Below are 12,645 nucleotides of genomic sequence, written 5' to 3' on the forward strand. Positions count from 1 at the left end.
CCCGACACCCACTAATATGTGGAACGGTTACATAACTACAAACAACACTCATCAATCCCTGCAGAAACAGCATAGACCAAACACACACAAACACACAGATGGAAATACAGACAGACACGCTTTCCCCGCGCGAAGCTGCAGATGTCTGATGCAGATGGGTTCTCTTCTATAATGCATCCACATCATTAGCGGCGTCCTATGAAGTACGGGGATGAGAAAGTCTGCAGCGGCGCAAACTAGTGAGGAGCAGAGGGACGGGGATGGAGAGAGCAGGCGGAGGGAGGGGATCCTGGGGTTAGGAGAGGGTTAGGAAGGGAGGGAAAGAGAGATGAGAGGAAGTTGGAGGCGAGGGGAGAGAAGGAAGAAGTCTAAGGAAGGCAGGCAGGCAGGCAGGAAGCCGGGAAGGAAGGAAGGATGGTAGGAAGGCAGGAATGAAAGAAGGGAGGAGGGGAGGAAAGAAGGAAACAATGATACTTGCCGTGGAAAAAGTGCATCAGTGATGACAGCCAATAGTCTGCTGGCTGAAGAGCTTTTCTTTTCCTGTCCTGCTCCATCTCTCCTCTCCTCCCCCTCCTCTCCTTCCCCAATGGCCTCCTGGCTCAGTAGCAGCAGAGTGATCTCTGACAGCACCCGCAAGCTGACAATACACCACTCCACTGGAACACACAGCACAGGGATAAGACACACACACACACACATAAGGTCACACGCATTCCCCCACCCAACATCCATACACGCACAAACACACACACACACACAGAGCCTCAACGCACACATGGCTCCTGTGCTGCTAAGCTGACACAGAGAGCGGCTGAGGGGGAGGGCACAGGGGGGGCAGCAGCATGTCGTCCTGCAGCTCCACCAGAGGGGGCAGCAGAGGGCACGCGGGTGACGTCACCCCCAGGGGAGCCTACCAGCCCTGCACCTGTAGCCTGCAGGCCTAGACAGCCGGCCCATCATGTCCTAGGGCCTCCTACGGCTGGGTTATTATACGGCACGCGTAAATATTCCTTGAGGTGACATTCCTATAGGTGACACGTTAAGTCGTTCCCAGACGAATGGACGCTGGTGTGCGGCGGACGAGGTCTACTCACCGTTCTTACTGAAGACGAGGGAGGTGAGGGGGGGGAGGATAACGTCGACCACCTCGAGGGGAAAGGAGACAGGCAGACATGCATAAACATCAAGTCCCGCTCGCGCACGTGCGCTTGCACACATTTCGCCGTCGGTTTATCCTTCCCCATTGGCTTCCTTGAGTGCCAGGGCCATTTATGCGCGGCATGCAAATTCCTAATAAGGGATGCATTTCTTTAAAAAGCAGAACAGGCTAATCCATAAAAAGCTGGGAGCCATGAAACACAGCGCTTGTGAGAGGTCCAATTTCTATGTAAATACGCTGTTAGCGTGGGTCCTTTGATCGCAAACACACACAGCAACACGCACACACACACACACACACACACAGAAAAGACCTGATGCTGTTGCTTTTTCTAATTACAATGAATTTGAATTAGCATGGCTATTTCCATAGAAACAACGAAAAAAGGGCTTGTCTGGCGCCCGCTCGTCTCAATGAGGCGGGATGCGGAACAGGACGCACGTCATTTGAATATGAAGCCTGAAGTGGGAAGGTGGGGGAGGGACGGAGAGAGTGAGAAAGAAAGAGGGAACTACTTTTCTATTTGATTCGAATATCCGTCAAAAGAGACAGGTTAGACTCGGCTTTGTGATGCTTTGTGAAGCGATGGGTGTTGTTGTCACCTGTTTTACATTTCATTTACTGGTGCATAATAGTCGTTTCCGGTGTTTATTCTCTCCCCCTGGGGTTGAAGACAGGGTGAGAGAGGATAATAGTTGCAATGGCAACTACAGTTATACAGTACATTGTCAACTGATTTGTAATTATTCAGTTTAAGGACTGTCATCTACACTATTATGGTTCTGGGAGTTCTGGTTTTCCGCTTCCGTGGTGTGTTTGTGTGTGTGTGAGAGAGTGTGTGAGTGTGTGTGTGTGTGTGAAGCCTCAGCAGACTCTAATCACAGTTGCCAGGCAGTAATTAAAGTGCCTTCCTGTATTACTGTCTACCGGAGGAATGGCTCCTGTGCTTCCTGACTGGGCCATCTCACACTCCTCCATCTCTCTCTCCTTTTCCTTCTGGTTCTCCTTCTGTCTCTCTCTCTCTCCCTCCCGCTCACTGCTCGGCTCCTGTCAATATTCATTAGCAACTCACCTCTGCAGCAAGCCTCCCCAGCTCAATACATTATTACTTCTACCTCCGACATGAGCCCGGTCATCCTGACATCTCTCAACCCACCCCCGTACACACAAGTTACCCTGTGTGGAGGGCAGACAGAAAGGCTGACAGACTGGCAGGCAGAAAGACAGATAGGCAGGCAGGCAGAGAGACAGGAAGAAAGACAGGCAGGTAGAAAGACAGGCAGGCAGAGAGACAGGCAGAAAGACAGGCAGGCAGAAAGACAGGCAGGCAGAGAGACAGGCAGAAAGACAGGCAGGCAGAGAGACAGGCAGGCAGAAAGACAGGCAGGCAGAAAGACAGGCAGAAAGACAGGCAGGCAGGCAGAAAGACAGGCAGGCAGGCAGAAAGACAGGCAGGCAGGCAGGCAGACTCACGGTGCTGTGGTGGGGGCCGAGGAGAGCAGGGTGCTGGGTGATGGCCTCCACGGCTGCCAGGCTGGTCCTGACCAGCTCCTCGGAGGCAGCAGAACCTGCAGAACAACTCAATCCCAATCACACACACTTTGCACCCACACACAGTACACTACACCAGCATGCATGGCAGACATTTCAACACAAATCCATGGAGCCATGAGGTTTTGCTCATAATATTCCTAGTGACCGACAAAACCCAGGAAAGACTGACCTACAGCGGTGCCCAGACTGGTGTCACTGATGTCTATGGAGGCGGTATGAGTCTGCAGGAACATAACAGTGAGAGAGACTGGTCATTGGAGAGCACTGGAGAAGTACTTCCCAAGGCTCTGGAGGCCTGCTAGACCTGGATGTCTCTGATCACGTTGACACGTTGACCTGTTGTGTCTGTGGGAATGGCTTACCAGCAAGGCTCCCAACTTCGAAAGGAACTCCTTGTTCACCACCTGGGGCCTGAAGATCTAAATGCAGTGTGTGTGTGTGTGTGTGTGTGTGTGTGTGTGTGTGTGTGTGTGTGTGTGTGTGTGTGTGTGATTGGGTAGTGTTAGGTGGAAGAAAGAGGGAAAAGAAAATGATTACTTCCCCTGACCGGTTTGTGACCTTAAAAAAACCCAAATCTCCTGTTGACAACTGCCACGCACAAACACGTTTGCACATACACAGACATCCACCAACACACACACTAAATGAGTCGTCGGAATGGCCCGGAAGGCAGATGACTGTGTAACTGAGCTAACTGTGGCCTACTGCAGCAGCATCTGCAGCTCCCGGCTGTAATAGCAGCTCATTACTGACAAGAGCGGTTAGCGGGCTAGCTAGCTCCAGCTATCTGTCACCCGCAGTAATGGACAGCTAAATGCAACCTTATCAAATGAGCTCAAGGCGGAGGAGATAGATCAGAGTGACATGTTATTACTTTCAAAAATGAGATGGCTCAATTCGCCAGTGTATTTTACGAGCGCACTTCGTCACCGTGAGAAATGGACAAGCGAATGGGAGAAGAGCTGTTTAACCCTCGTGGCTCTCCTACCTCCTGCTGTTTACTGGCATCTCTTAGGGTTCGACACGGTTAATTATCTCAGCCCTCACACAGTGGGTCTAACTGTCCTTCTGCTTCCCTGTCTACCTGTCTGTCTGCCTACCTGATTGTCTGTCTGCTGGTTTGCCTGTATGCCAGCCTACATTTCTTCACCCGTGCCTGTCTGTCTGCCCATGCCTGGCTGTTTTTCTATGCCTACCTGCTTGTCTGCCTGCTTGCCTGCCTGTCTGCATCTGTGTACTTGTCTGTCTATGCCTACATATCCTGCCAATCCTACTACGTATAATTTGAGGACTGGCCAAAATGTGGTTGATTGACTATGGAATGACTAATCTAAATAACTTCTAAATGCAATTTATCAGACACTCGTGACAACTATTCTGCACATTTCTTATCATGACTTGTTGACGAAGGGACGATAGAGTTTAGGCCAAACAGAAAATTCTGATACTGAATGACTCCCGACCTAATATCCACATTTCAATCTGTTGGCTCAGAGTGCGATGATGACATATTAGGAAATGATTTACCCGGAATGAAGACATCAATTTTTTCAGGCTCTGGTTTTACCTGACATGGCTGCTGAAATCTCCTGTCAATCATAGCCCCGTTGAGCTGAGATCATCAGAAATAAGACGAATTGAAAGATACGAATGCTTGGGTGTCATTTTTTACAAAATGTCACAAGTCTTTGCACCTCAGACCAGGGGCGTAGCCAGAATCATATTTTTAGGTAGGCCTAGAAAAATATGAATAGGCATCTTTTCATATTATTTTTTTTACTTATTTATTTTGCGATGTAAACCCGCTGGGAGTCAGGGAAAACCAGGCCACATTCATAGTTGCAAATTAATAGTAAAAAAAAATATATTTAATATATATCTTATCTCCTGGTAAATTTACCTGGGCTTAGGTTACAGATTACGTATCACCTCTTCAGACTCTAAAATGAGTCATCACTGGATGTAAGGGCAACCTCTGTACATGACTAATTGGTTTATGCAAATCGTTTTTTACGTTGAAATTGTGATATCATATTGTTTTGGTACAGACTGTATCTGTGAAAGAATGTTATATTGTACTTGAAATATGACTGCACTGTGTCTTGTAAAAAAACTGACTTTTCCTTGGCACTAATCAGTGTAACACTGTTGGAACTGTTACTCCTATTCTAGCTGGTTATCTGCTGCATGGGCTGCTCCATTGCTTTGGATAAAAGTCTCTGCAAAATGACTACATGTGAAGGAAAACGTCCATTTCTGAGCCACACATTTCAGGGGGTGTGAAGATCCTTTCCTCTTGATTTACCCAGAAATCATCCCTTCCTTTATTTGTCCTGGTGATGATTTCCCTCCTTGATGAGTGTGACAGCTAATGTGTGCCATGGTGTGTTTGTGAGACTGACGCTGTGTGTGTGACGGTAAGTATACAGCACCAGGATCCTGTAATCTAATTCGCTCTGGGTGTTCTGTCTAGCAGTTTCCTCTGCTTTTGCTCGGATTGGCTGATTAGTGATCTCTACTCTCTGATAAGGATCTGAGTGAGGAACAGGCGGGCGTTTCTGTCTTGAAGCTAACCTGCTGATGCTAATCTCTCTTTCTCTATACCATTAGCCCTAGCTGGGAAAAGATCATATACTTCCTCAAACCATGGATATTATCTTAGAAACGTAATAATATAGCCTGATGTTTTAAAATACTGCAGGTTATCAACCAGCATCTGTGGGAAGCTTCACAGCGTGACTGAACGACATCTTGATGACAACGGCAGGAGTGTGGCAGTGCTACTGATGTTCAAAGCTAGTTGAGGGCTGTTCAGAGTATGTGTCTGAACAGTCAGAACTGTCCTGACCTGTTTCGCTCACCGATCTGGGCTGATTGAGATACCACCTCAACAAGGGATCACTTCAGTCTAGTTCAAGCACATATGGGTACACCCATATCTAGACCGACACACACCCTGGGCCACACACGAACCTGGGATGTGAGAAGGTGCAGAACCACAGTCATCATGGGCAGGGTGTGTTTGAGCTGTCTGGCTTGGGAGGCCGAGGGATGTTTCCTTCCCACAATGCTGCCCAGAGCTCCCAAGATGTCCTCTGGTGGAGAGAAGAGGACGAGTTCAACAGAAGAAAGAAAAGAGACTTGAGAAAACAATAAAAGGGTAAGGTCTCACGAAAAAAATATATAAAATAATAAAATAATAAATAACAGCTGGAAACAGAATCTACTGGATCCTTCCAGATCAGAACCAGGCCCGTATGGGTGTCTCTTGACGGCAGGTGGAGGCCCTCAATCCCCCACCCTGTGTGCCGTGTAGCAGCACTGATGTACCAACCAGACGCCAAGAACAGGTCAATACCTGGCCCATCAGTCCGGGATCCAATCAGAAAGGTAATTAAAGACCGGGCCAATCAAATCGGCATTGATGCATGTACACATGCAAGCACACAAAAACCTGTGTTGGTCTGTGTGTGTGTATACGTGCCTGGCTTATGAGCCTGTGTGTGTGTGTGTTTTGTTGATTGATTTACCCAGGATGCTGGGCAGCTCCTGCAGCAGGTGATGGATGAGCAGATCCAGGCATTTTGACAGGTATTCATTGCTGCTTTGTTGCTCCCGTGAAGGTGTGCTCTTTCTGATGTCTCTCTCTGTGTACATCACCAACCTGCAAGAGCACACAGACCACACATTACCATTCATCACCCCGGCACCCATCCAACTCCGATCCATATCGCCCATCCACAGCCAAATGAGTCCGAAACATTACTGTCGATGAATTGTATTTGTTTACAACTACTTATTTGGATCCGAGAAAGAGGTCATGGATTCCCAAATCGATGCAGACCGGTTTTGAGAAGTTGGGACTGACACAGAGGCTGTGATGGAGCTAGCTAAGGGCCTGATTTGGAGCCCTGACTGATACGTGAATAATTAGGAGTACAGGTCAGAGCACACGGTGGCTGTGCTGTCAACAGTCTGGCAGGCATACAAACAGATAAGCAGTGAAGACGTCATGCAAACAGATAGGCAAGTATAGAAATAAATAGGCAGGTATAGATATAGATAGGCAGGTATACAAACAGATATGCAGGTATACAAATAGATAGGCAGGTATAGAAACAGATATGCAGTTGTTGCAACAGATAGGCAGGTGTATACAGTGCCCTCCAAAAGTATTGGAACAGTGAGGCGAATTCCTTTATTTTTGCTGTAGACTGAAAACATTTGGGCTTGACATCAAATAATGAACGTGAGACCAGAGATCAACGTTTCAGCTTTTATTTCCAGGTATTTACATCAGGATCTGATGCACAACTAAGAAAATATCACATTTTGTTTGAATCCACCCATTTGTCATGTGATCAAAAGTATTGGAACAGATATACTTAAAACATATTTAAGTGAATAAGACTTAATATTTAGTTGCAAATCCTTTGCTTTCAATAACTGCAGCAAGTCTGTGACCCATTGATGTCACCAAACTTTTGCATTCTTCCTTTTTGATGCTTTCCCAGGCTTTCACTGCAGCCTCTTTCAGTTGTTGTTTGTTTTGTGGGGTTCCTCCCTTCAGTCTCCTCTTAAGCAGGTAAAATGCATGCTCTATAGGGTTTAAGTCTGGAGATTGACTTGGCCAGTCTAATACCTTCCATTTCTTGCCCCTGATGAACTCCTTTGTTGTTTTGGCAGTGTGTTTTGGGTCGTTATCTTGCTGCATGATGAAGGCTCTGCCAATCAGTTTGGTTGCATCTTTCCTTAAATTGGCAGACAAAATGTTTCTGTAGACTTCCGAGTTCATTTTGCTGCTGCCATCATGTGTTACATCCTCAATGAAGATTAATGAGCCCGTCCTAGAAGAAGCCATGCAAGCCCAAGCCATGACATTACCTCCACCGTGTTTCACAGATGAGCTTGTGTGTTTGGGATCATGAGCAGTTCCTTTCTTTCTCCAAACTTTAGCCTTTCCATCACTTTGGTAAAAGTTAATCTTTGTCTCATCAGTCCATTAAACTTTGTCCCAGAATTTTTGAGGTTCATCTCTGTACTTTTTGGCAAATTCCAGCCTGGCCTTCCTATTCTTCTTGCTAATGAGTGGTTTGCATCTTCTGGTGTAGCCCTTGTACTTTTGTTCATGAAGTCTTCTGCGAACAGTAGATAGTGATACCTTCACTCCTGCCATCTGGAGGTTGTTGCTGATCTCACTAACAGTTGTTTTAGGGTCTTTCTTTACAGCTCTCACAATGTTTCTGTCATCAACTGCTGATGTTTTCCTTGGTCTACCTGTTCGACGTCTGTTACTTAGTACACCAGTAGTTTTCTTCTTCTTCAGGACATTCCAAATGGTTGTACTGGCTATGGCCAATGTTTCTGCAATGGCTCTGATTGATTTTCCATCTTCTCTAAGACTCACAATTGCTTGTTTTTCACCCAAAGACAGCGCTCTGGTTTTCATGTTGTTTTCACCTCTGAATACAGTCTGCATAGACAAAACCTATCTTACCCAATCTGAACCTGAGTGTAGACATTCTGTGGTATTTATTGATTGAATAATGTATGTAATAGGACACACCTGGGCAACAAAACACACCTGTCAGTCACATGTTCCAATACTTTTGCTCACGTGACAAATGGGTGGGTTCGAACAAAAAGGTGATATTTTCTAATTTGTGCATCAGATCCTGATGTAAATACCTGGAAATAAAAGCTGAAACGTTGATCTCTGGTTTCACATTCATCGTTTGATGTCAAGCCCAAATGTTTTCAGTCTACAGCAAAAATAAAGGAATTGGCCTCACTGTTCCAATACTTTTGGAGGGCACTGTATATAGGCAGGCAGGTGTACAAATAGATAGTAAGGTATTGTCACTGATAGGCAGGAATATAAATAGATAGGCCGGTATACAAACATATAGGCAGGTATACAAACATATAGTCAGGTATACAAACATATAGGCAGGTAAAAAAACATATAGGCAGGTATACAAACATATAGGCCGGTATACAAACACATAGGCAGGTACAGAAATAGGCAGGCAGGTAAAGAAGTGTGCTTGAACGTGATTTTACAGATAGTCAAGGTGACAGCCGCTGTGCTGGAGGATATATCTGGTGTTATGGACCTAATGTGCTACATCATGGTGATGTGTGAGAGGAGGGTTTTTTCAAGCTTGGGTCTCTGGAGGGAAGGGGAGGATATGAAACATCCAGGACCATATGGATGATACTAAAGTACTTTCATTACAGCTTGTCAGGATCAAGACGCCAGAGCATTATTACTGATATATCACCTGAGGAGGGAGAGAGGGAAGGAGGGAGGGAGGGGGAGAGAGAGAGAGAGAGAGAGAGAGAGAGGGGAGGTAAAGTGGGAAAAAAAAGATGTGTTTGAGAGAGATGGAGAAAGAGGAGGGAGAAAGGTGTGATCCCTCCAGTGAATGACTGTTCCTCCTAGGTGTCAGGGTTGGGAGGTGCGAACATCCTACATGCATCCGCTCTGTAATTGGAACAGCAAGGGAGCAGGGGTGGAACGGGACTAGAGAGTCACCACGGTAACTATAGATTGCTAGACATAGAGGAATGAAAGTCTGGCCTACAAACTAGACGCGAGTGTGTGAGAATCAAATATTCTGCTGATGACAGACGTTCTCCACAATCAGCGTTACTGTTAAGCACACTGCTGGTCTGTGTCTCTCTGCCTCCCTCTCTGCAGTCACGGATAGATTAACACTGAGCCTGGAATTAACAGCCCTTCTTTCTTCAGCCCTGCTCACAATTCACGGCAATAACCCAATCAGGGCTCTGTGTGTGTGTGTGTGTGATTACGTTCCATAATCAGGGCTTTCTCTGCAGTCTAAGATATTATCGGAATCAGTGCATAGCAATCCCCCTCATTATATGCTGCACAAACATCTAACAATCAGGATAGAAGCAGATGAGAAAGGTATGCAGCTCCTTAACGTTACTGGCAAGACTGCAAAATCTCTCGTTGGACTCTTCCTACGTTCCTGTGTCTATGGTCTACACTGTAGTTTTTAAATAACAGTACATGTTTACTTGACAGAATGGGATTTTAACATCCAATACATTTTCCAAAAATGAACAAGTAAATAGTTAATGTGAGGTTTAACCATGTAGAATACAGATCTTTCCAAATGACCCCAAGGAAGTGTCCAAAATATATTGAAGTATTAATATGGTATGATGCAAAACCACAGCAACTAATATAACCGCACATCGACTGAAAGTGTGCTATAAGAAAAGCTGCAGCTCTAAAGGTATACTTGGTGAAGCAATCACACTATATTTAAAATGTATTCAGAACAGACATCAACCTGCATATTTTCCAAAAATTTCGAGTGGTCTTATGTTAAGGGGAGTGGCAGCAAGCCTTATATTATTTGTAATTAAACTGACCTGATCTACTGTATAAACAATAATTAGACAGACATCAGACATGGATGTAGCCTAGTCCTAGACTAAAAACGTTTTCATTACCAGTTTCTCTTACTTTAGGACTACTATATGTCTGGGGAACTGGGCCATTAATGTAAGACAGCTAATATTTGATTATCTGATCCAAACAGGTGAACTTGTTAGGCTTTTGTCTATAATGTATGTTAAATACTGTTATAGAGGATTTACTATCATGCCTGGTCATACACTACAGTAGTTAAGACAATAAACATGATTTCTGGTGGTGGTTGCTTCAACTCCTCTCCCCAAACTGGGCCTAAACTGTCCTCTTTACGTCCAAGACCCTTTATAACATTTTCCAGGGCTTGTTTGTCTATAAAAAGACCTAGCTAGCAAACCTTTCTTCAGTGCAGCTCTCTCTCGCTCCTTGTATAAACTGTCAGTGAGTGTTGCCTGGGCTGGGCTACAAGTGTCTCTGTGTGTCTTTCTCCACCATTGAACCCTTCCCCACAAAGCGCCGGGCTTGACGTCTCTACAGCGGGGACGTGCTGGTTATCAGAGGGGCCGAGGCAAACACGCGCCACAGCGGAGCTAATTAGGCGAGCGTTTGGGTGAGGGAGGCAGACGGCGTGCTCGCTGGGAGATGGAGGCGAAGGTCAGTGCTGACAGGGTGCATCGTGGGAACACTTGTACGAGTCCAAGAGCTAATGTCAGTTGGCTGAGGAGAGGAGGACCCAGTTATTGCACACACACACACACACGGCTATTGCCTACCTACAGTACACACACACGCACTCACAACAAATACACCCAGACTGTACATTCAGACAGGCGAACACAAACACACACACACATCTGTCCCGTTTAAACAGCAACTAGGCCAAGTCTGTTCCATTTTTATTAGCATGATTGGATCACAGTCAGACATAAGGGGATAGTGTGTGAACAGCAGGCAGCACTTCCTCACACCAGTCATAGCTGGGAATGTAGGCTACAAGGATGGACGGGCATCCGACTGTATCCAGGACATTTGAAAATGAATTATTTCACAGAGCATCTGTTCAAAATAAAAAGTCAGTCAGAGCTGGGATTAGGTTGCTCCCAAGTCATGTGAGGGATGAGCTGAGCAGTGTTGCACTACAAAGCTGTCCTACTTCTTGGCCAGCAGACAGAGAGGACAACTACCGCCTACTGAAAACATCTCCAATAACCATCAATTCTCCCTCTGTTCTGTGACTCTGAATTAAAGCTGGAACTTTAGAGTCACAGAGACTGGAAAGCTGGAACTCTTCCCTCTCTTTCATCATCGCCGTCACAGACAATGGCCTCACAGATGAGTCCTCTCACTCGACATGAAAATTGGATTCGATCTGTCTTCACCCTGAGCAAACATGAGGCTTTTATGACAGGAAACCATTTCACCTGCTTGCTGTGTGGTTACACAGACCTCGTTTTATTCATTTCTTACACAAAACCAACATTGGTTCTGGGCCACTGTGGACACGGTTTGACGACGGTACATTTTCATTGTTAAGCCTGTCTGGGCAAACGTGACTTACTGTACACAATGGTGGACAACTTCTGTAATAGAGCTCCATGTGTTTTCGAAACACTCTACAGACCACCGCCAAACCAACAGCTAGCGTTCTGATTAGGTAAGCTGGCTGATGCGGGAGTTTCAAGAGTTGGACAAAGGTTTACAGCTGGAGTATTTGAGATCAAACCCACACATAGGGACAATTATTCTATCTGCTAAAAGTGGAACCCAATTGTATATAGGAATCAGGAAATTACAAGTGTGTATATAAATATGGATTTGTTTAGTCTAGATACAACCATGATGGCTGTCATGGTGAACCGTGTACCTTTCATTGTGAATATGTAAAAATGACAGTATACACTGTGCTGACTGCTGAGTACCCAGAAATGGCAACATGTATGTTGTACTGATGTTGTTGTATTGTTCCAGCAACTTTATGCACTGTACATGAGAATGTGCACATGTATTTTGAAGTATTAAGCTAACACACGGCAGTGTGTACATGTATGTTGTAGTGAAGTTGCAGTAATAAGCAGCGTGCTAGCACAAGGCAGTGGGTACATGTCTGGAGAGTGACAGTACCTGGAGTTGCAGCAGAGCAGCAGCATCTCTCTGTTGTTGAGGAGGACCAGAAGCAGCACCAGGAAGGCCTTAGCCCTGATAGCTGGAGAAGGGCTCTCCAGGGAACGCATCACCTTCAACACAAACTCCTAAAACACAACACACACATTCCACTGAGTTGACAGACAAGTTTAAGGCACTATTGATGCTCCTCGCTGCAGCCTTCCATTCCAACTGGGACGAGGGGGTGGAAGTACATGCTGTCCACTTCACTGCAGGTTTACAGCAGGCAGGTGGACCGGGGATGAATGGGGAGCTAAGGTGAGATGTACATGCTTGCAAGGAGCACTCCAGCCTTGCTACGTGATGCTTACTTAATGCTCACTGTGACATCCCTGAATTTGTCTGGGTTAAAGCTATGCTA

At 45.8% G+C, this 12,645-nt stretch overlaps 1 protein-coding gene and 1 long non-coding RNA gene across 6 annotated transcripts in view; one reads left to right on the plus strand and one right to left on the minus strand.

The window, feature by feature from the left end:
• The window catches only part of ulk4 (unc-51 like kinase 4), a 75,244-nt gene that overhangs the window by 41,851 nt on the left and 20,748 nt on the right, over window positions 1-12,645 (minus strand). For all 5 annotated transcript variants that reach the window (XM_047028442.1, XM_047028416.1, XM_047028434.1 and 2 more), the window contains 8 exons: window positions 12,243-12,370; window positions 6,244-6,377; window positions 5,687-5,808; window positions 3,076-3,132; window positions 2,883-2,934; window positions 2,633-2,727; window positions 1,095-1,146; window positions 479-656 (listed from right to left, as the gene is read on the minus strand). In XM_047028442.1, coding sequence (XP_046884398.1) covers window positions 479-656; window positions 1,095-1,146; window positions 2,633-2,727; window positions 2,883-2,934; window positions 3,076-3,132; window positions 5,687-5,808; window positions 6,244-6,377; window positions 12,243-12,370 — 818 coding nt within the window. The remainder of the gene's footprint in view (window positions 1-478; window positions 657-1,094; window positions 1,147-2,632; window positions 2,728-2,882; window positions 2,935-3,075; window positions 3,133-5,686; window positions 5,809-6,243; window positions 6,378-12,242; window positions 12,371-12,645) is intronic.
• On the plus strand, window positions 5,893-10,941 carry LOC124473182. The gene is made up of 3 exons (XR_006956696.1): window positions 5,893-6,103; window positions 6,248-6,304; window positions 10,636-10,941. It is a non-coding gene; the product is annotated as an uncharacterized LOC124473182 (long non-coding RNA).

Source organism: Hypomesus transpacificus, chromosome 2 (assembly GCF_021917145.1).
Source record: "Hypomesus transpacificus isolate Combined female chromosome 2, fHypTra1, whole genome shotgun sequence".
Lineage (NCBI taxonomy): Eukaryota > Metazoa > Chordata > Actinopteri > Osmeriformes > Osmeridae > Hypomesus > Hypomesus transpacificus.